This window comes from Pangasianodon hypophthalmus, chromosome 22 (genome assembly GCF_027358585.1).
Source record: "Pangasianodon hypophthalmus isolate fPanHyp1 chromosome 22, fPanHyp1.pri, whole genome shotgun sequence".
Classification (NCBI taxonomy): domain Eukaryota; kingdom Metazoa; phylum Chordata; class Actinopteri; order Siluriformes; family Pangasiidae; genus Pangasianodon; species Pangasianodon hypophthalmus.
The window spans coordinates 12,179,075-12,203,378 of NC_069731.1; the positions used below are offsets into that span (position 1 = coordinate 12,179,075).

The 24,304-nt window shown below is 38.3% G+C and overlaps 1 protein-coding gene across 1 annotated transcript in view; it reads left to right on the forward strand.

The window, feature by feature from the left end:
- The window catches only part of vps41 (VPS41 subunit of HOPS complex), a 43,682-nt gene that overhangs the window by 10,551 nt on the left and 8,827 nt on the right, over positions 1-24,304 (forward strand). The window contains exons 4-19 of the mRNA XM_026937978.3: positions 3,117-3,194; positions 3,364-3,438; positions 8,963-9,025; positions 9,519-9,584; positions 14,401-14,520; positions 17,063-17,209; positions 17,295-17,361; positions 17,467-17,564; positions 19,449-19,578; positions 20,120-20,235; positions 20,404-20,460; positions 20,612-20,673; positions 20,755-20,836; positions 21,284-21,376; positions 22,081-22,208; positions 23,316-23,460. Of these exons, the coding sequence (XP_026793779.2) occupies positions 3,117-3,194; positions 3,364-3,438; positions 8,963-9,025; positions 9,519-9,584; positions 14,401-14,520; positions 17,063-17,209; positions 17,295-17,361; positions 17,467-17,564; positions 19,449-19,578; positions 20,120-20,235; positions 20,404-20,460; positions 20,612-20,673; positions 20,755-20,836; positions 21,284-21,376; positions 22,081-22,208; positions 23,316-23,460 (1,527 nt within the window). The remainder of the gene's footprint in view (positions 1-3,116; positions 3,195-3,363; positions 3,439-8,962; positions 9,026-9,518; positions 9,585-14,400; positions 14,521-17,062; positions 17,210-17,294; positions 17,362-17,466; positions 17,565-19,448; positions 19,579-20,119; positions 20,236-20,403; positions 20,461-20,611; positions 20,674-20,754; positions 20,837-21,283; positions 21,377-22,080; positions 22,209-23,315; positions 23,461-24,304) is intronic.

The window sequence follows — 24,304 nt, forward strand, 5'->3', positions numbered from 1 at the left end:
TGAGCAGTGTTACTGGACTTAGTGTCTCACTATCATTAATCGGCAGATATTCTGCTTCAGGTCAAATTTGTGGTGTATTTCATTTAATCATTAGCATTTAAATATTTTGAATTTGTTTATTTTTTAATTTTCTGTTATAAGTCAAACTAGATTTTTTTTGTTTCAGTTGTTTTCAGAAAATCAAACCATTAAGAGCTTGTATTTACTCTATGTTGTCTGTTAATTACTGCAGTCAGAGCTACACCCTACAGTTGTGTTTTGATTTTGTTGTTGTTGTTGTTGGGGTTTTTTTTGTTTTGTTTTTTTTCCACACAAATCCTGTGTTGGAACAGGACAGTTGAATATTTAAAAAAAAAAATTTTTTTAAAAGCCACACAATGATTTTCCAGTCTTTAACTGTCCAGTTTCGGTGAACCTGTGTCCACGGTACCCTCAGATTCCTGTTCTTGGCTGACAGGAGTGAAACCTGGTGTGGTCTTCTGCTGTTGTAGCCCATCCAAATTTAGGTTTGAAGTGTTGTGAGTTCTGAGATGCTTTTCTGCATACTATGGTTGTAAAGAGTGGTTATTTGAGTTAATGTAGACTTCCTGTCAGCTTGAAACAGTCTAGTCATTCTCCTCTGATCTCTCTCATTAAGTAACTGTTTCTGCCTGTAGAACTGAGAGAACTGGCTCTCACCATTCTGTGTAAACTCTAGAGAATGTTGTGTCTGAAAATGCCAGGAGATCAACTGAAATGCTCAAACCAGCCCATCTGGCACCAGCAACCATGCCATGATGATATTTTTCATCATTCTATTGTTTGATGTGAACTGAGGCTCTTGACCTGCATGATTTTATACATTGTGCTGCTGCCACTCAATAGGCTGATTGCATAATTGCACATATAGTATATTTATTTGAGTGAAATAACACCCGTGTATTGCTAATTTGGTTGGGCAGTATTTCCTGTTACTTCCAGATGCTATTTTTTGTGGTCAGAAAATCTGAAGTGAAAGTTCTGTCCCATTTCTTACAATCTGGTTTTGTGGATGTTAACTATTTATTTCATCCCAATTCAGCTTTAATGTTAACCAACTACTAACTAAATACATTTGGCTAAATTATTATACTTGAAACATATTAGAACAAACAACTCAGTTAAGCCTACTAAATGTAAATCAGACAGTTTACAGATGATAAGGACATCAATATAACTCATAGAATCAATAAAATGTTTAACAAAATGATTAAATTCCAAATACCAGACTCACCAAATCTATTGATAATAAATTAGCCAATATAAGTGTTATGTCCTAGAGGCTCACACAGGAGTGAATACTCACAAAAGTGCACAGGAAGACAGGAAACTTTTTGTCTGTTAGTGGGTTATTACTATGTCTAAAATAAAACTCTCAGTCATTCTGAAAATGTCACTGCTATTTATGTCTCTATTTATCATATAATGCATTATATGGGTGTCATACATTTTGTTGTGTTGTCCAAATTCTCACTGGGCAAATTATATTCCCTGGATAGTTGACTATATTATTATCCATAGTGTACCATAAATCCAGTGTGGAACTAGTTCATGCAAGTTTTTTTTTTTTTTTTTTTTTTTTTTTTTTTTTTTTTTTTTTTAAAGTAGACACTGACGTACCATAATACTCAAAATTTACTTTTCCTATATACATTGGGGTCCAAAAGTCTGAGACCACTAGTGAAAATGCTTTTATTTTGCCTTCTTTTCTAATTTAATATAGCAATTTTTATTACAAATTATATTATTGACAACAACTTAAGCGAAAAATAGAATCTTTGGAACATTTGCATAAATTTCAGAGTATTTGGTACATCCCCTTTTTGCTTTATTGACAGTGTGCACTCGAGCTGGCATGGACTGGCATGGATATTGAACATATACTTTCTTTGTTTTAAATATTTCAAAATTCTAAAACTTTCTGTTTATGAGAAAAAAAAAATAAATAATAATCCCAGATTTTCACTGTGGTCTCAGACTTTTGGACCCCACTGTATGTTATGTCATGTCATATCATGGCAGCAGCGCAATGCATAAAATGCAAATACAAGTCAAGAGATTCAGTTAGTGTTCACATCAAACCTCCAAATGGGGTAAATTGTGATCTCAGTGACTTTGTGTTATTGTTGTTGGTGCCAGATGGGCTGATTTTTTCAGTATGAGCATTTCAGAAACTCCTGGGAGTTTTACACAGAATGGTGCAAAAAACAGAAGAAAAAAAAACATTCAGTGAGCAGAGATCTGCTGGCAGAAAGGCCTTGTTTATGAGAGAGGTCAGAGAAGAATTGTCAGACTGGTTTTAGTTGACAGGAATGCTATAGTAACTTAACTAACCACTCTTTATAGCCGTGTTGAACAGAAAAGCATCTCAGCCTGCATAATATCCTGAACCCTCGAGGCAGCTGGGTTACAACAGCAGAGCACATCAGGTTCCACTCCTGTCAGCTGAGAACAGGAATCTGACCCTACAGTGGGCACAGGCTCACCAAAACTAGACAGCTGAAGTTATGGAATCAAACTCTTTACCATTTTGTAGTATAGAAAAAGTATCAAACAGATAATACTTTTTTTTTTTAAATATATTTTCTATAATTGTGTATTGTTGTTGTTTTAGTTTGCTATCTAATATGTAACATTCAATTTTGTCTATATACAAAATTGTTTTGTTTGTATAAAACAGCAAAATCAAAGCTATAGTTATATAGCTATATTTCCTAATGTGGTTTTTGTATTAATGTGTTTTGTTATGCATTTGTCTCCTCAGACAGAGTGTCTGGTTTTTGCTAAGAAGGTTTGAGGATGTGATCCTCGGTGCATATATTATGTTGAGGCATTTTGATATTTTGGAAAAAAAAAATGCCATTTCACACTGGCATGCTCTGATAAATAGGCTTTTCTGGCCTCCAGCAATTTCACACTTTTTTGCCCCTGAGGGGACAAGCTGAAGCCCCACACACACTCGCAGACACACACACTCCCTCAAACACACTCATGAGAGTACACTAATACTCCAGTACAGCAGATTAAAGTTCAAATTCCTGACAAATGTCTACGGATCTCATGTATACTAAAGTTTGTGTCTCCTCTGTGGCTTCCAGTTTCTGGCCCTGGGGACTCACTTTGGGAAGGTCTTCCTTCTCGATGTCCAAGGAAACGTCACCCAGAAGTATGAAATTGTAAGTAAATTAGGGAATGGTTGTGGTAACATTACCAAGGTTAAGACTGTTTGTATTTCATTTATTTCTGTATGCACTGTTTTGTATAGTATTGAGATTTGCAGAGCATTATATTGGCCAGGAAATACCACAGTCAATAAATCACTCTCTGTCAATCTGTCTCTCACAGAGTTCGGTGAAGATAAATCAGATCAGTCTGGATGAGAGCGGAGAGCATGTGGGGATCTGCTCAGAGGATGGAAAGGTAAGCTTTCTCTTCTCTGCTGGCATTAGGCAGGGTTGAACCAGATGAATGACAAATTAAACTCTCACAAGGCTGGTTGAAAAGTGAGGTGGTGTGTCTCTGGTGACTGCGTTATTATTATTATTACTGGTGACTGCGTCATGAAGTGCCAGAAGAAATAATTATTCAGATATCTTAAAGGAAAACAAGAAAATAATAGAATAACCAGTGGACACCCCACTGTTTGGATCAGGACAAATGCCTTTCCCTCACAGGTTTTTAAAGGCAGCCAAAGGTTAAGCAGTGCTTAACCTTTGATTACATATATATTCACTTATATCTGTATCATATTGTCAGAGCCATTCCGCTGATTACCTGCTGAAATTCAGTAAGGTGTGTTTGTGAATGACTGGAGTATGACTGCAATAACTGATTGACTAAATCACTAAAATTCTATAATAAAAATGGTTGGCAATGAAATTCATTACTCATTACTGTTATTAACCATTCTGCAGCACTCACTATGTCACAGCGCACCAGAAGTAGCAAGCAGTTTGAATTAGTTATGTTGAAAGTAATTAAACTATTTTTTAAAATTTTCACTTCTTTTTCTGCTTCTTTGGCATCTGTCAGTCTCGGGTGACCATGGATCTGCGCACAGAAAACATGTCACTGTATCACGTGACACTGGAACACATGGCAAAGGCGGTCTTTGTTACGCCAGCCACATTTGAAGTTGGTATCAGCAGGTCCCATTCTCTGGCTGTTTTTCTGCCGAGTACACTTTTCATCTGCACCTCACTTGCACCTCACCTGCCTTCATTGGTCGCAATTGCTGGCTAGCGTCCCAGTTATCAACATCCATGTCCAGCAACCTCAAGTCTCTTCTACAAGCATCTTTGAAACAGAGGTGGGGCTACCCTTGTGCTCTCTTTTCAGAGGCCAGTTTGCCATACAGCAGGTCCTTTGGAATTCACCAAGCCATCAGAATCCTAGTGTGAAGAGGCTGGGCGATTGGGTGGGGGTAAGGACTTCGACTTTGGTGATCTGATCGGATCACCTGATGCCAAGAATGCATCTTAGCCTGAGCGGGTGGAAGGAGTCTTCTTTCTTGCTGGGAGTAGAGAGTCCAGGAGTCAGGAGTCATTACCGTACAGAAGTGTTGAGGAAGCACATACTGCTTTCTGTCACTTTAGAGTGGACCATAGTTGTTTTCCCACACTATCTTTGATAGCTTTGTGAATGTTGTGGTTGTACAACCGATTTTGATTTCCCTCTCCATGGGAAAAAACTGTGGAAATGAGATAGGTAAACTCCAAAACTGCTTGATGCCACTGCGGATGTCAAAAGCCTATGATGATGCGCCATCAAACTGGACAGTCCTCTTCATGTCTGTTTGGAGTGACTGGATAAGTTGAGGAGTTTGGGTGGGTATCCAATCTTGGCAGTGTAAAGTGGCTGCCTATGCTCATTACATTTCTCTTGTAGCTGGCATAGAGATAAGATCATGTCAATCGTGGAGCGTTTGGACCTGAAGCCGCACTGTCATTCAGGATATACCCTGTCAGCAAGTTTCTGCAGTCTGTTTGGGGCAACATGGGTGAACACCTTACCCACCATGCTCAGCAGCAAGATTCCCTGATAATTGTTGCAGTCGATTCTGTCGCCTTTGTTTTTATACAGAGTGACTATGTTGCAGTTTCTCATGTAATGAGGCACTGCTCTTTCCACCCAGCACTGACAGAGCAGGGGAACCAGCAAGGTATTCCTGGCACTCCAGTGGTTTTCCATCTAGTCCTCATGCCCTCCTAGTTAGCAGACGGTCGAGGACCTTGCTCAGCTACTCTATAATGGGCATCTCGTCTAGCTCGGCCATGATGAGGAGTCACTCAATAGAGTCGAGTGTGGTGTCTGAGATGGTGTTTTGCTGGAAGTACAGTTGGGTCAGAGTAATGCTCCACAGTCAGAGTAATGCTCCACCCATCTCTCCAGCTGTTTGCCTTTGTTGTTGAGAGTTTCCCCAGTGGTACCACTGTGCTGCATGTGGAACAAAAGGCTCTTTTGATCCCATCATACACTTCACGAATGCTGCTGGAATCATCCACAAGCTGGATGTCTGTACATAGTTGAAGCCAGTAATCATGTGCACAGCAAGGAGCTGTATTCTGGACATTGCTTCTCGCTGACTTTAGAGCTTTTAAGGTTGCCTGAGTAGGATAGTGTTTGTGTTCTAACAGTGCTGCACTATGGTGTCATTAAGCTTGGTGGAGTTGGCTTCAAACCTGTCATGTGTCTTACTCTCATTCTTTTTAAAGACAGAATGCAGTGGTATGAAGACTGTCCCTCAGTTGATTCCATCTCTTCTGGGCATCTGGTGTGGGGGGTAATGATTGGGTGGTTGAGGTCTTCACAAAATCCAGTGTTTTGAAGATGCACTTCAAACACTAGGTGTTCGGTATTCTACCCATGGTTTTCCTAGTGACTTGGACCAATGCATTTTCTTTGGTCATAGTCTGACCTTACACCAGATTAGTGTGTGATCAGTGTCGCAGTCTGTGCTCTGGCCAGAAAGTGTGATGAGTGTATTTCTGAGGTGGTGGCGTCTTGTGATGATCAAGTTCAGCTGGTGCCAGTGTTTAGAATGGGAATATTTCCATGATACTTTATGTTGTGGTTTGGTCCGGAAGAAGGCCAATAGCAAAAAGGCCGAGACACCTGGGCCAGGAGTCGTGATCAGCACCTACTCTGGCGTTGAAGTCACTGAGCATTATCAGCTGTTCTTGGCTGGGGATCACCTCTATGACAGTCTTCAGCTGGCTTTAGAGTTCATCTTTGATCTCCTATGAGGAGTAGAGCATGGGCACATACACTTGACAGGTCCATCAATTGTATGGACCTTCAGTGACAGGATTTTCTCTGTCCCCTTTTCACCTGGCTCTTTAGCGGCGAGTTTTTAACGGCAAAGACAATGCCATTCTCTCTGGTTTATTCTGTGTCTTTACCTTGCCAGAGGAAAGTATAATCTCTTTCACAAAGGATACCTGATTCTGCCAAGCAGGTCTCCTGGAGAGCAGCTATATCAACATGAAGTCTCAGCAGTTTGTTACTGATCACTGCTGTCTTGCTTGTTTCGCTAATTTCCTGCAGGTCTTCTGTTAGTCTGATAGTCATGGTCCAAATGTTCCAACACCCCAGTCTGAGTGCTTATCATGTTTTTGTCTTCTTTTCCTTGTCTGGTGCTGGGCTCTACAATCTGTGGTTCAAGCTGTTTGGCCCTGAGCCCCATACACCCAGTAGGGCAGGCAGACCATGGCGGGACAGCACCTTACTGGCTGGGGGCTGCCCTGCTTGAGGTGAGTTTTAGCTTTACAGTGAGATGCAAAGATCTCCCTCATTGTCAATATTGATCCATGCATCGCCTATCATCCTTGCACCAGCAACTGAGCTAGGCTTATCACTAGTAATTACTGCTGTCCGTGTTATGCCATCATGGTGAAACAACATTGGAGTAACCTCTCCAGTCTGCAGGCCTGGGCAGGGTTTGTATGGGAGACATCCTGTTCCCCATGTAACAAGTCCCCCCTCTCAGCTTCACCAATGTAGTCCTGTAGTCAATACAGCTTTGCACCGATGTTGCAGCAGGAGTTGCCAGAATGAGGCTAACAACCTCAGATTGACTTTGGGACTCCAGCTCTAATTTTCTAGTCAGGGTTGACTCCTGAAGCCTTTGCCTCTCCCGAGGCTGCCCACAAGGCAGTATGACGTGTGGTCTTTAAGCACTTCTTGGTGCACTTTGATCCTGGCTGTGGACTCCAGAGGAGTTTGTCCAACCAGTGATGCCATGTAAACAATGTACCAAGGTGTGGCGCATAGGCCCAGAGGTGACAGAGGAGATGGGTGAAGACCAGTGTGCCTGTCTACATAAGGGAGTGCAGCTGCCGGGCAACAAAGTTTCTACGTTTCCCGAGAGCCCCAGATGTAGAGAGATGATGAACAGTACATTTGTTTAATTTTATTAAGTTACAAAATATATATTTTTAATATTGTGTCAAGTCAAGTTGCCATCCAACGTTTGGATCATGTCAAATGTGCTGGGAGTTGATCCCAAAATTCAATTGAGTCAATTTCAGACACTGAAATCTAAGAGTCATCTCCAAAGTTGGAATTGCACACACCAAATGATCTACCTCACGCAAATGTGGCAAGTAAAATGAATTTAGCATACAAGTGTTTCTGTTAGTGAGACAATCAGTGGCCTTTATTTTGAGTTTGACCGGTTCAAGATTTAAGCTTTTTGTTGGATTGCATTATATGCAAGGAAAACATGCAGTACAGGAAAATATTCATTTTTACAATATAAAAATAATAATTATTTTACAATAACAGTTCCTATTATCCATGGTGTTGTAGCAACTATAAATAGTCCTTTCCTCACCAGGTTCCGTTTTTTCATTGGCACTGTTGTCAGAGTTGCTGTTGATAGAAATTAATTAATACCTGACCAATCATAATTGGGAATTCAACAACACTGTGGCATAAATATATATGGTAACTATGAATTAATACAAGCAAATTTTGTATATTTATATGTTTTTAATGAACATAATGAATATGAAGTTTGACACAGTCTCTGAAGAATTCTTTCTATGGAAAGATAGCAAAGCCAATGTTAACAACATTTAAAATAAAATCCCCTTTCTTCATCCACCCTTTTGTGCTTCCTTTACTTTTACCTATATCTGCTCAGTGATCTAGACATGAGCGTTTAGTAGGGTTGACCAGGCTAATCAGCACCACGGCGGGTGGCTTTCTCAGACTGATTTTAGCACGGATAGCAGACAAACGACAACATTGAGGCCTGTGCCGTGACTCTGCCAATTAAAATTGACACGCCAGCCATTGTTCACTCTACAGAGGTGTTAACGTTGGTGCCACTTATCCTCTGCTTCAATAACCGAGATATGTCAGACATGAGACAATTGTACGAGGAGGAGTCCTCGATTGGTGGCTCAGGGTTTATTATTTATTTATTATTTTGTTATGTGTTTGGCAACATGCATCTCAAGACCTTATCGTGGTTCATTTTAGCACACACTTGAATTTGACTTGCCCACCCTGTTAACACTGAGATCTTAGCAAACAGACATACAAAGATATGCCATGATATGACAATGATATAACCCTGTTCGAACCTAGAGAGTTCTTCTTTCTGAACAACTTTCCTTTCAGACTTCACACTCTCTTTTTTCTTAGCTCACACAGACAGGTGTAAGTGAATTGCTAAGTTAAGGTTTGCCTGTAGCCTTTAGGGAGTACAGCAGAACCGCAGATTAAGACCGCTCTATGAAGTCCTGTCAGGGCAGTGGGAGTTGACCTGTCCACTAATTGGGAGCCTAGTGGATGTATAACTTGTCTGCTGAAAGATGTGACGTGTTTGTGATATCTGGTCCAGGACAACTTGAAGAATAAAACCAGCCATTTTAACTTAAAATGATTCTTTTAATTATTTTTGTCTTAACACTTTTCTTCATCTTTTAACTCTCAGGTGCAAGTGTTTGGTCTCTACACCAGAGAGGGCTTCCATGAGAACTTTGACTGTCCTATTAAAGTAAGTTATTGTGAGTAACATCCCCCTTTTTTCCTCTAGCAGATTGCTGGTGCTCGGTGGACATTTTTCTATAAAGTTTGACTTTGTGTCAGAAATCGCTCTGTTGGTTTTTCAAATTATGTTTCAGTTCTCCATCAGTTTTAATTAATTTCTCTGGGGCTTCCTTAGCTTGGATCACTCTCATATATTGCTCAAGTAGGAGCAAAAGGGATTCTGTTGTGTGTAATATTAGGAAGGCAAGTTAGGAAGGCAAGGGGGGTTCAGAGTACCACAAGCAAAACCTTCATTTCCATTGCCAAGTAAATTGGTCTCTGAGAAGTGATTTTGAAACTGTTGACCATCTATTATTACATGATTCCTGCTTGGATTTCTCAGTTTGTGTAAGTTTATACACTTTTTGATATTATAATCCTATTCAGATGAAGGGTTTAGTTCCAGTTGGTTAGATTTGTTCAGAATGCAGCTAACTGTATTTTTTCTGTATGTCTTCCAGGTGGTGGCTTTACATCCTCAGTTCAGCAAGTCAAACAACAAGCAGTTTGTAACTGGAGGAAACAAGGTAAAAGATTCTGATTTTTAATATTAGCAAAAGACAAAACATATTAGCAAAAGACAAAACTTTTACCAAGTATATTTGCTGTAATTTACATGTATTAAATTCTCCTCCAGCAAGACAACATGTCTTCTGTTTTGTTTTTTTTTTTTTTGCTGTCCCCTCCCTCCCCCCACCATCTAAAGCATAAGCTCTAAACTCTGAAGCTTCCATATCTTCGGCTTTCTGAGCTAAAATACAACTTGGCCTTGTAGCAGGGTCAAAGAGAGAGAAAGAATAGAAAGACAGCAAACAAGAAAGAGGTCCATTTTCTCAAAGTGTTGTTCACTGGGAGAGGTGTTGTCTCCCCGTGCGGAACAAATAACAGTCATTACCCAGAGTGCCATAGTGTCTGCAACATGTAGAACATGGACTAAAACAAATACACACTCATTTTTCAGAGGAAGCTGTGTCACCCTGGAAATATGGAGTTCTGTCTTGTACAGCATAAATAGTGAATCATATCTTTCCAGCATACAGCTTACAGAATACATGGTTTTTCTGAAGGAGAACATTTTTGGAAACAAAATGATTATGCATCCTTGTCTTGGGTAAATCTCCGATACTGTAGGGATAGGCTTAGGGTAATGTTATTATACAATATCAGTATATAATAACTTTTTGAGTAATGTACATGTCTTCTTTTATTACACTGACTGACTCCATCATTACTCACTAGGGGTGTAACAATCAGAAGGTGTAGATTTCGCATGATTCCCATCAGCATGGGTCCTGATATTAACCATATAAAATACAACGTTACTTCTAAATGGTGCAAATATAGACCTGCAATTAAAACCTTATATGAACTATATGCATCTCATTATCAAAACATGATAAATGACAAATTCTCAGGTTGGGCCTCATTTATTAATATTTTAGTAAATTTGTTACAAATATTTTGTATAAGCCATTCTGAACAAAACGTTATGGAAACACTTTTTGTTTTGTTTTGTTTTGTATTTTTGTGCATACGTTGATGAATGCCAGTGTAAAGGACAAAAAAACATTCCTGACACAGCTCATTAGCATTTAGTAATGCACACAAAACTTCATAAAATGTAAATCGCACAGAGGACTGGAAATACGGAATGACAAGTAAACTGTGAAAAAATAGAAGTGGTAATAAAAAATATTAAACAGCATACCGGAACATGAAAAGGCCAAAGATCTAGAGACAAATTACAGAAAGGGTGAATTAGATGTGAATTAAGTGAGGTGAAAACAAAATGGTTTGACATGGAAAAGGATCTGCATTGTTCCCAGGTAATCACTGAGACAAAGCTTATCACACAGGGAAAATGCTGTTTTAAAAATTGTGTTAAGTGTCTCAACCAATGTGCTGAATCTAAAGTGTTGCACAGCATTAAATGGTGGCAAATGGAACCAAATTATAAGCCAGCTTTCAACCTCCAAAAAAAATAAATCATACTGGTCTCTAAACATCTGTTCCCTCTTGGGTTTGTGTTGGCTCACTTTCTTTATTTACATTTCATATTCTTTAGTTAATTTCATTAATATAAAATGACAGGGTTTCACAAAACCTTTTCTAAATGGTATGCTTTATCGCTGACATAGTGAACTAGCATGAGGATGTCATTTTGATAGAGACTACAAAACACTTCTTTGAGTCGCTAAGAGCATCTGCCAAATGCTGTGAACGTAAATAAATAAGCAATAAATTGTATTTAGTTGTATTAAATGGGACAAGACTTATAAGGCACAGAAAGAATCATTTCATCCCTGCATCTGTGCTAAGAGGGGTCTTGGAAGGTGATAATGCAGTTTCTAACCAAAATATGTTTGAAAATCCCACTGCAGCAGCAGATTTTGAATGCCGCGTCAATTTTATGACCATGAGCATTGCAGCAAAGTGAAAATGTGAAGAAATTGGTTTGCGCCAAACCAAATTTAGAAACGCTAGTGTAAATTACAGTTGCGCTGACACATGCACATTATTTAAGCCAACAGTAAAAATGTTTAACATTCTTTAACAAATTAAAACATAGTAATTGCTATGATCAAGATTTAAGCAAGAAAAATGTTTATTTAACATTTATGGCAGTGTTCACTGTCAGTGCAAATGTCTCATAATCAGTAAAATTACAGTAAAAGTAGTGGAATAAAACACTCTGTTCCATATCGGACCTCATCACACCACCCACATCATTAATAATTTTTTTCTATAACAGCACATGCCTTTGTGTTTAATTCCTTACATATCATCCAACTCTATGAAATGCCATGTGGTATTTCTGAAAACTGATATGAATATGTTTCTTGTTGCTTAATATTCACTGACGCATTAATTAAAACTAAAGATGTATTAATAGACCTGCATACCCTGTTCAACACACATTTTATTTCACCATTGATACTGCATATATTTAATTCAAATGGTAATACATGTACATTCAGTGTTAATTGCTGTCTTAACAACTAAAGCCTGATATGGACTCAATTAATGCTGTCCTCGATGTATTATGTGAACCTGCATTTCTTTCCACAGCTGTTTTTTTTCCACATTATCTGAAGAATGATAAACATGTTTAAGAAATAGAAATTGAAAATCTTTTCAGATATCCCTGAAAATATTTTGATGTGTAACCCACAATCCGATCAAATAAAATGGCTGCACATACTTTTCACATACCGCATATAAGAAGTAATTAAATGCTGGATGGCTTTTGTCCACTAACTCAGTCCTAAGCGGAGTTGGAGTGTGTCTGCTGCCTTTGGCTTCCCCTTTCTGCTGATTACCTTCTGTTTCCCTGGCTTAAGATTCCCATAATGCAGCGTTGCCATGAAAATCAATACAGCTTCCACTGAGGACACATCTTTTCAAAGGCAATTCAATTCCGTCAGCAGGGCTCCTGAAGTGTCATCTCCCATTGCTGTGCCGTGATCTGTTAACACAGCTCAAAGTGCAGAATCGGAGCCGCTCTGAACGAGCTATTCTTTATGTCGTGTCAGGATACAGACAGGACAGGACAGGTCAGGTCACATATGTGTATGTGCACAAAAACCTCCTTGCTCTTCTAATTTAAGTGGGCTGGATCATTGTGGCATGCCCACTGGTTTTTCATATATAATCATTTCCACATAGTTTGCTATTACATCAATGAGGTGTATGCGGCTCAGACCCGACCAGACAGCAGTGCTTTCTTATAACAGCTTTTTGTATTGAAGGTTAAAAGCAAATAAAGTGACGTCTAGTCTGGAGAAATATCCCAATCACTTTATGATGAGGAGAGGTCATTTATATAATCTTTTATATAAGCACGCTCATGAGAATATAGTAAAGCTAGTTCAAGGTTGTGACATTGGTCTAAATTTGATTCCTCCACTTGTCTCAGAGAGGGTCATTGCACAGAGCCATGTCTTATTACTTACTGAACTCCTGCAATTCTTACTCTAGTCCTAATAGCATGCTGTGTACGGTGAGGTACTACACTGCACCTGTGTAAAATTTACTGAGGGTTGTGAGAGCAGATTTAGGCAGCTGTTACTACTGTTGGTGTTCAACTGATGCTTTTGTTTAAAGCAAACTGCATCCGGGACTATTTTTAAAATGAAAGTTTTAATCCTTAAATGTGCATCTATTCCTCAATTGTTCATTCATATCATGTGGCATTAGCAAACTGGCAATTTTATCTGACACAAATTTATATACAGCCTTTCAGTGATATAATAAATAATAATAATAATAATAATAAAATAATATTTGTAATATTTTTTTATGTTTTCTGTGTTACCTATCTGGATACAGATGAACAAGACAAGGTTCATAATTACATATAGACAGATATTTTGTTATGACTTTTGTTATGAAACACCTTTTGAGCTACACACTACACAGTATTCTTTGTAGCCTGTTGTTTCTTGTTAATTTGTGACTTATCTAACAAAATATTCAAATCTTATACAGTTTTTTTGAATTCTGTTATTCAAAAGAGAGGTAGCAGACTAATTGATTTTCTTTTCTCTTTTTATTTATTTGTTCGTTTCTTTTTTTTTAACTGATGTACATTTTCTTCTAACCATTTGGATTCTCTAGCAGCTAAAATGTGATTTCAGTTTACGTATTATAAGTTATAATTGTAAATTATAGTATTTTGCAAATTATCAAATGAGCAAACAATTTTTATTTTTATTAATTTTTGATTAAATAACAATAGTATGTTGTAAGTATATTGTTGACTATATGGCAATAGTATGTTACTGTACATTTATTTTTACACAGAATTTCTACCTAATGTTAAAACATCTGTATAAGCTGAAACAGTCTCCTACTACATTTAACCATTTAAAGATGCACAACAGTTTCAGTTCAGCACCTGAACTATAAAAGGCATCGATATAGCAGTTAAGTGTTAACTTTGTGTTCTCCTGCCCTCTGCTGTTGTAACCTACAAAACACGGCTTACTGAGAGGCTCAGCTACTAGTCCTGCAAGCAACTCAATATGATTAATTTAGTTTTTGTAATTTATGTTTCAGTGGACCAGTTTTCACCTTTTAAAGAGAGAGAGAGAGTGAGAGAGAGAGTGAGAGAGAGAGTGAGAGAGAGAGAGAGAGAGAGAGAGAGAGATGTACTAGTCCTGCAAGATAATCAACAGTTAAATGTGGTGGCATGCCCAGCTTCTTGTAGGTTCAGCTAATAGCAAAAAATTAATTTGGCCAAGTTTTAAAGATCAAACTGTTAATGATTTGAAAAGTGTTAGTTATTTTCTTTTTATAGTTCCTTGTGAACAAATTAGTAATCTTTGTCTCTGTATACTGTAGTTGCTACTGTATGAGAGAAACTGGCTGAACCGCTGGAAGACGTCCGTTCTGCATGAGGGAGAGGGAACCATCACCAACGTCAAGTGGAGGGCCAATCTCATCGCCTGGGCTAACAACGTGGTACGATTACACTTCATAAACTAGAGGGAAAAAATTCACGTTTGTAGCATTAGAGATATTATCAATGGTGGTTTGTAACCGCAGTGCCTAAGTAAAACACTGTAAAGTATATAAAATACAACAGCAATATAATTATAAATATAATATAATTGTGCTTGGATGCTGCACTTAAAATGAAGCTGCAATCTATATTGAACCTAATATTTTAAAAACAGTTTGAATTGCATTGAATTTCCTGTGCAAAAGTGCAAGAAAGTTTATATCCTCCTTGATTTCTGAGTGGAAAAAAAGAAAACTGTACTTCTACTTTGCAGTTTATCTACAAAACTGAATTCCATGTGTTACTCCTTAGAAGGTGTGTGTGTGTGTGTGTGTGACATGATTTCTGGGTGTATATATATTAAAAAAAAAAGCACACTGGCTGACTTTCTTCAAAAATACAGTTGGTATGTTGTATGAACAGTATTACACACCACCAGTAAATGTACACTATATTACCAAAAGTATTCGGTCACCTGCCTTGACTCACATATGAACTTAAGTGCCATCCCATTGCTAACCCCACCTTTTGCAGCTATTACAGCTTCAACTCTTCTGGGAAGGCTGTCCACAAGGTTGAGGAGTGTGTTTATAGGAATTTTTGACCATTCTTCCAAAAGCGCATTGGTGAGGTCACACACTGATGTTGGTCGAGAAGGCCTGGCTCTCAGTCTGCGCTCTAATTCATCCCAAAGGTGTTCTATCGGGTTCAGGTCAGGACTCTGTGCAGGCCAGTCAAGTTCATCCACACCAGACTCTGTCATCCATGTCTTTATGGACCTTGCTTTGTGCACTGGTGCACAGTCATGTTGGAAGAGGAAGGGGTCCGCTCCAAACTGTTCCCACAAGGTTGGGAGCATGGAATTGTCCAAAATGTTTTGGTATCCTGAAGCATTCAAAGTTCCTTTCACTGGAACTAAGGGGCCAAGCCCAACTCCTGAAAAGTGGCTTTACACCACTGCATCCGACGCTTTGCATTGCACTTGGTGATGTGTGGCTTGGATGCAGCTGCTCGGCCATGGAAACCCATTCCATGAAGCTCTCTGCGTACTGTACTTGGGCTAATCTGAAGGTCACATGAAGTTTGGAGCTCTGTAGCAATTGACTGTGAAGAAAGTCGACGACCTCTTTGCACTATGCGCTTCAGCATCCGCTGAGCCCTCTCCGTCAGTTTACGTGGCCTACCACTTCGTGGCTGAGTTGCTGTTGTTCCCAAACGCTTCCATTTTGTTATGATAAAGCTGACAGTTGACTGTGGAATATTTAGGAGCGAGGAAATGAGAGCGGCCCATTCTTTCACAAATGTTTGTAAAAACAGTCTGCATGCCTAAGTGCTTGATTTTATACACTTGTGGCCAGGCCAAGTGATTAGGACACCTGATTCTGATCATTTGGATGGGTGACCGAATACTTTTGGTAATATAGTGTACCTGTGCCACCACAAGCCAACCTACCTGTAACACAATGCAAAATGCAAACACCACACTGTACAACACATAAACTGGGGAAGTATTTACAGAAAGTAAGTAATAGCAACAAAAAAAGAGGAATATGTAACAAGCTATGAGTCACACTCAAAGACATTAAGCAAAATTCACAGTAAACAGAAGCAGCAGAACAAATGTGAAATCAAGCTACTGCATCCAGTGTGGCAGTCCCTTAAATGCCTTCTCGAAGATGATGTATTGCACAACTGCTAACCGGCAGGAGACGATGAAGCAGGAACCAAGAAGCAAAAGTATGGGATGTCACCAACATCTGACTCTGAGCCCAGACTTAGGAGACACAGTGGTTGTTTATGTTTGTTCAAAGTATGCCTTTGGGCTTAACTGTATATTGATTATGCAATGGACATGCTGATATAAATCCAGTAACGTATACAATCACTGTCCACTTTATTAGGAACACATGTACACCTGCACATTTATGCAGTTATCTAATCAGCCAGTCATGTTGCAGCAGCACAATGCAAAAAATCATGCAGATACAGGTCAAGAGCTTCAGTTAATGTTCACATCAAACATGAGAATGAAGAAATAGTGTGATCTCTGTGACTTTGATCGTGGCATGGTTGTCAGTGCCAGAAGGGCTGGTTTGAATATTTCAGAAACTGTGATCTCCTGGGAATTTCACACACAACCGTCACTAGAGTTTACACAGAATGGTGTGAAAAACAAAAATAACACTGAGTGAGTGACAATTCTGTGAGTGGAAAAGCCTTGTTGATAAGAAAGATCAGTGGAAATTGGCCAGATTGGTTCAAGCTGGCAGGAAAGATGTAGTAACTCATATAAGCACTCTTTACAACTGTGGTGAGCAGAAAAGCATCTCAGCATGCACGACACAAAAAGAATTGTGCTGCTGCCACATGATTCGCTGATTGGATGACTGCATAAATGAGCAGATGTATAGGTATTCCTATTAAAGTGGATGGTGAGTATATGTAAAAATAGAAGAGTTTGCTGTCTAGACTTATGATGGTCATATTTTCATCCTTGTTCAGGGGGTGAAGATCTATGACATCAGCAGTAAGCAACGAATCACCAATGTGTTACGGGACAACTCCAGCTTGAGGCCTGACATGTACCCCTGTAGCCTTTGCTGGAAAGATAACACCACACTTATTATTGGCTGGGGAACTTCAGTTAAGGTATGTAGGTATTCACTGAAGGTTTATTGTCCACCTTTTCTCTGAGCAAAATTAACATATTTCTTTATTTTTAAATGTGTTTTAGATTTGTGTTGTCAAGGAACGCGACCCTTCAGAAATGAGAGATTTACCTAGTCGCTATGTCGAGATTGGTAATTCTTAGCTTACACTCTAGGATTATTTAAACACAAAACATTGTGACCCACATTTACAAAATATTAATTGATCTAAAAATGTTGTGTCATGGTCTCTTGCAGTGTCAGCATTTGAGACGGAGTTTTTCATCAGCGGACTGGCCCCTTTGGCAGATCAGCTCGTCACTCTTTACTTTGTTAAAGAGAATTCTGAGCATATGGTAGGATTCCTTACTCTCCCTCTGTGTAACAAGTGAGTTACCTCGCTAGTTCTGCTCCACCCCTTATAATCACCGTGAATCATCCAGATACAGTCTTGTACACGTGCATACATGCGAAGACCCTCCAACAAAGTCATGAAATATGAAATATGACATATGACACAGTGTTTGCAGTGTGAAATAAAGTGGGGCAATGCTCCCAGCTGGTCTCCTTCTGTTAGGAACGTCGTGCATTGTCAGTGAGCTAATGCCTGGGCTCCCTTCACTGAGACAAGGGCACGTTTCAGTCTGTGGCATTTGGGGTCTAGCCACAGGCTGATGACTCACTTTTGGAATGGCCACAGCCCCAGGAAACCTAATGTGCCTAATGTCCTAGCATGTAGCTTAACAGATTCTGATACTGCACATCTGAATATATCTGGTGAGAATAATAATATCCACCACACACTGGGCTGATGGCTAGCATTCTCAGTGTATTTAGCATTTGTGTGCCTTGCTTCTGTGTTAGGGAGCTCTTCTCTGAGTTCACCTTAAGCCTAAGTACAGTAATATCGTCCAAATGCAGCAGTATCTTAATGCCAGTGGCCATCAGGGAGATAACGTTACTCGCATGTATTTTGAAAACAGCCATGATGCTAGAGTAAGGCCAAAGAGTAGGGCTTTGAGTGGGAATGTCTGCTCTTGGGAAGCAAACCTTGCCTGCCCTTGTGCTTAGGTGTGAACGATAGCCAATTCTGAGGCAGTGAGGCAGAGAGAAATCCAACCCAAAAGTATATTTTGTGGAAAAAATATCCACTTGTAAACAAGGAGTGTTAATCCAGCTAAATTAGAAGACTTGCAATAAACAGTGCATGGTATATCAAGTGAAAACCACTCAACCGTACTAGTCGGTGAGGAATGTGGAATGTTAGAAGGAGAAAACATTGAGGGAGGAATAGACAAGAAAAGAGATGAGTGGTATCGAAGAAAACTACAGGAAATTAATGTCTGCAAACAGAGCTCCAAATCGTTCGTGTAGTCTGACACACACTCAGGCAAGATGGAGAATGGGGATGATGGCTATATGACTGCTATGTTCATTGAAAATATTGTGCCATACGCCACTACGTGACTTTGCTGGAAGATCTTGGTGGTAGGTATCATTGTGCAGTGCATAGATTCTCCAAAACTGGAATCTGAAAACAAACTGGTTTGCCTGAGATTAAATGTATAACTTCATGTTAATACTTGATATTTGATTATGTCTTATATTAGATTATACTTCATTATACTGTGCTATATACATTATACTATACTATATACTATGTCCTATAATTCATATGGGCTATAGTAGTGTTGCTAGAACAAAATTATATCTGTACATTCTCCTTTCTGAATGTGATATAAATAGTCTGTAAATATTCTGTAATATAATTTGTTAAATAGAGACACATTTTCCTTTTTTTCGACTAATCAAAAACTATGGTGGGTGCAAACTTTTGCCCTCAATTGTTAGGTGGAATATTAAGCATTTGCACTGATAAAGATATATATTCATATTTACACATAGATACATTTTATGTTAGAATTATTCTATAGAATGAGTTTGTGTAGGCTGTTTGTTCACTGTTTCCATGAATTTGTCATTGAAGAGCACAAAGTCAATAATTGCAAGCAATAATTGGACATAGGAACATTTATTATTAGAAGTAGATGATAAGTATAAGTGGAATGGTTATCTATTAGAGTAAACATTTACATTGTTAAATATAGAAGTTCTCATACTTGAAGGACATGAATTTGAGTTTTGGATGCAGGATGACTGGATGTCAGCGGTAGCAGTGGTGTCTGTGGCCAAGCCTTCAAAGTGTGGATTGTTTAAGTGTGTACATGTGTGTATCACAGGAGGAGGAGTTCCGGTCACGTCCACGTTTAGACATCATCCAGCCTTTGCCCGAGAGCTGTGAGGAGATCTCGTCAGATGCTTTGACTGTCCGCAACTTTCAGGAAAATGAATGCCGGGACTACAGACTGGGTAATGGAAGGAGGGATAGAGGGAGAGTTAAATCATTTACTGCTCTGAATTGACAGCCTCAGGCTTGGTATCCCTGAAGCAATTTTGAATTTATCCAAGGGGGTGAATCTTTTTTTTAGGATTCTTTAAGAAGTGATTCAGTACACCGTGACATTTCAGATTTCACCATGATTCATTTTGATTAAATAATTTTGGTATAAATACACTAAATTTGCAAATATGGAAGAGCTATTTACACAGTACTGGGATATGGACAATAAATTTACCTTTTCAGCACATTGTAAAATATGTTTGAATATAACAAAAAATTTTATTTTTTCCAAAAAGATGAGAGTATACATTTTATTAATATTATCATAATAGATTTATAACCTATTTATAATTTATATATAATTTATAATTTATCACTATTGTAAGTCGCTCTGGATAAGGGCGTCTGCCAAATGCCGTAAATGTAAATGTAAATAACCTGTTTTGGCATGTCACAAAGTTGAAATGCCACCTTGAGCCAATCATAAATCCAACTGTTTTCGGTGTATAGAGCACTCGGAGGGAGAGTCTCTGTTCTACATCATAAGCCCTAAAGACATTGTAGTGGCTAAAGAACGAGACCAGGATGACCACATCGACTGGCTGCTCGACAAGAAGAAATATGAGGTCTGAGTATATAAGTAGCAGCAGATTATTGAATGACTTGAATAACTCCAGTGATTTAATTTGAAACTATTGGTGTTTATCATTAATATATTAATTTTATTATATTACATTATTTATATTAATGAGCTATATATTTGTGGAGATGTTTGAAATTGGCGTGTGTTACAGGAGGCACTAATGGCAGCAGAGATCAGCTTCAAGAATATCAAAAGGCATGATGTTCAGGTACAGACTATCAGGATCTAAGCATAACTTAAATCTTAATTACATGAAGATTTCTGTCAAAAATGTGGTTAAATTCTAAAGTAAATTAATTTTAACAGTACCATTAGTTTACATATTTATATACTTTAATTGCCTGTGTGTGAATGTGAAGAAAATCGGGATGGCCTACATCAATCACCTGGTGGAGAAAGGGGACTATGATGCTGCAGCAAGGTACTATAACAGTTTCTCTTATATTTTAAAGATAGATATTGGTGAGAAATATGTCACAGTATCTCTCTGTTCCACTTACAGAAAATGTCAGAAAGTTCTAGGAAAAAATATGGACCTATGGGAGAATGAGGTGTACAGGTTCAAAACTATTGGACAACTGAAGGTACGTTATTCTGAAGTGCTGCACGCTGAAATAAACTGATGCAACAGTTTGCCATTGATTTGGAGAGGAATGTTCACATAGCAGGTGCTCAGTATCTGAGTGTGATCATTAGGGATATGTTGCTTTTATGTGTCTGTAAATAATGCTTAAAAATAACTGAGTAAATTCACATTTCAGAAATGCGAAAACACAATGTTTCCGCTGCATTTGTACAGTATTTCAGTCTCCTTACACTGGCAGCTTTTTTCATTTTCCAATAGAACAGACTTACCTATTACATCTCCTGAGGGCATTATGGTCTTTCAAAGTTCCCATACTGCTACACCTGTGATTTTGCTACACCTTTCTTGCTTTAATAGAAGGTTCTTGCAGCTCAATCCCATGTGTCATACACTTTGCCATACAAGAGTGTAACACTGCTTATCTAAAATCTCTTTCTGACTCCAGTCCATCAGTCAGTACTTACCCAGAGGAGATCTGCGCCTCAGACCTGCCATTTATGAGATGATCCTGCATGAATTCCTCAAGACTGACTATGATGTGAGTGTATATACAGTAGGGGTTGCATGATTTTTATTAATTGACCAGTTCAGAATGATAGTTGACTAATAGTCTTTTCCATAGTTAAAGCAAAACACTGGGACACAGGCTACACATTACATTCCAGCTTTGATACTAGTAAGGCTTCACAGTTAAGGATATAATTAAATCAGTGCAATAATTGTGCAAATTTATACATCTGGGTATCATATTACACTATTTAATGAAGTGACAATTCTTAAAATGCACTCCAATCCAATGTATTTTCTATTCTAATACACTTCTTCTTCCCTAAAATTTAGCACTTCCCAAAACCTGTCTAAGACTCACTGTAGCATCAATATGAGATAATCTGCTGCTGTAGTCATAAAAACTGTCCTGTGCTCATCCCACAACACTTATTCAGAGTAGCCTCATATTGAACATCCTTTCAACACACTTAGTACTGTTTCACTTCATAGTATACAACTGTAGGAGAGTAATGATTTATAATCCCACTATCCAGTATCACCAGGAAGAGGATAGGTTCCCTTTTCAGTCTGGTTCCTCTCATCTCTGAGTTTGTCCTTGCCACTGCCACCTGTGGTTCATTAGAGATCTGAATCTACATCTGGATTTCTGTAAAGCTGCTTAGTGACTGTGTCTATTATTGAAACTGCTATACAAATAAAATTAAATTGAAGTTGAATTCTCGTCTCCTGCAGGGTTTTGCCACACTGATCCGAGAGTGGCCAGGAGAGCTCTACAACAACATGACTATAGTTCAGGCAGTGACAGACCACCTAAGAAAGGACCCTACCAACAGCATCTTGCTCACTACACTGGCTGAATTGTGAGTAGCTCAATGAGAAAACATTTCTTGTGTTGGATTTCAACCTTGATAATACTGCTTTTGTGAATTCTTTCAGTTATAATAGTCAATTATAAGGCACTTAAGAAGCTTATAGTTATTACAGCCAATCCATTTCAGACGTGGCCATAAACTATAAACAAGGTGCATTTAAAAAAGTATATATTCTTCTGCTATCTTGTCTGACACATCCCGGATCACATGAAAATGATTCAGCTTAGTTCTGATTTTCTGACTTAGTTGAGCTACCATGTCTCTGTATGTGTTTCCACTTAAATGTTTCACAAATTTAAAGTCATTTCCAGTAATTAATCAAAACAAGTCCTGTTATCCAATTGTGTTGTCCAAAACTGCATACTAACAGTCTAAACCGTACACATTTCCCTCCCATAGTTACCAAACTATGGTAAAATACCATTTAAACTGGTAGTAGGAAATTTGGAATGTAGACATAGAGTAACCCAAATTCTCTTAATTGACGCCAAAGATTGTATAAATAGGTGGATATCATAACAGGGGCGGTCTTTGCACTTGTTCTGGTATATAGTTCATGCCTAAACTATCTTGTTAACTAGTTTACACTAGCTTACTAGTTTACAGTAACACTTCTTGACCAACAAATTGTCAACAACATGTATGACTAACCAGAAATAACACTTTCAGGAGGATCTATATATTAAGCAGGGAAATATAAGTATGGGTAATCCTTGTACGGATATTGTAATGGGCAATACAGTGTAAGAAAAAGAAGTGATGGTATAAACCAAGAGAGTTAACACTAGCTAAATTTCCTAACAGTATTCTATTGACTGCATGACCTTAGCTAACACTTGAAGGTTAGTCACTCCTTTTTAACTATATCTTCTAACAGAACGAGTGGCGCATAACAGACTGAGCACACTTCTCCATTCAGATGGGTAACTTAGTGCAGGTGCCAGAGTTAGATGAAAATCGTGGAGAGAACTTTGTTCCTCAAAAAAAAAAAAAAAATGACTCTGGAACACTAGTTACTATACCACTGCAAATATATACTGCAAATAACTTTGTGAAAAGTGCATCTACTTCTGAATGTCGTATCTTTGTCTTTAGATACACATATGACCAGCGCTATGACCGAGCTCTGGAGATCTACCTAAAGCTGAGACACAAAGACGTCTACCAGCTTATCCACAAACACAACCTCTTCTCTTCCATTGAGGATAAAATTGTCCTCCTCATGGACTTTGACAAGGAGGTGAACTATCATCAAGATGTTCCTCAGATGTTTGCTTTGGAGAAGGAGCTCATTTTTATTAAAGTGTATAGAAGCTTTTGTCAGTTTTGAAAGCACAAAGAAACATACTAAAAGATATTTGACAATATAGGAAAATATTGATGAACAGTTAAGGAGTATTCAATATTTGTGTGGCGGTCTGGGAAAACCAGTCAAATGTCAAAAAAGACGGAAAAAAAGAGTTTTCACAGTATTCTGCTAAAAATATACATCTCTGTTTTACGTAGACATACATATATTTTACCAAAACAGCCAGCATAGATCACACCTGGTAAAGAGCCAGTTTAACAAACGCAATGGTAAATGCAGTCAGTCTGATCAAGTTGACGTGACCTGTTCAGGTGATGAGACAGAGACTGATGTGGAAGGTGCTGATAATTAAAGTGAAAACCCATTTCCAATAAAAAACTCATAATTCTTTAAAAATGTAAAATTTAGATTTTAAAATGTTATAACTATACTTGTGATTGAGGTATGTGCAAATAAGACAACAATTTCAGTTCAGAATAGTGTTCAGAACTATGCAGTATATAGTAGAAAATGTTCAAATTTGAACAGGTGAAGGGTTTTCCCAGGCCATCACACATTTTTAATCAAGCAAAAGCAATTAATAGTACAGATATAAAAACAAGAGAGTTATGGTCATTTAAAGGGCTTAGTTACAGAGTTGATGTGTTGAATTGATGTGTATTATTGAACTGATGTTCAGCACGGTTATAGATTGGCTTGTCGATGCTCTGTAGTTGGATGGCATGGGAAGAGTGCATTGATTACTTGTCACATATGTCTGAAAGATCCGCCTCTT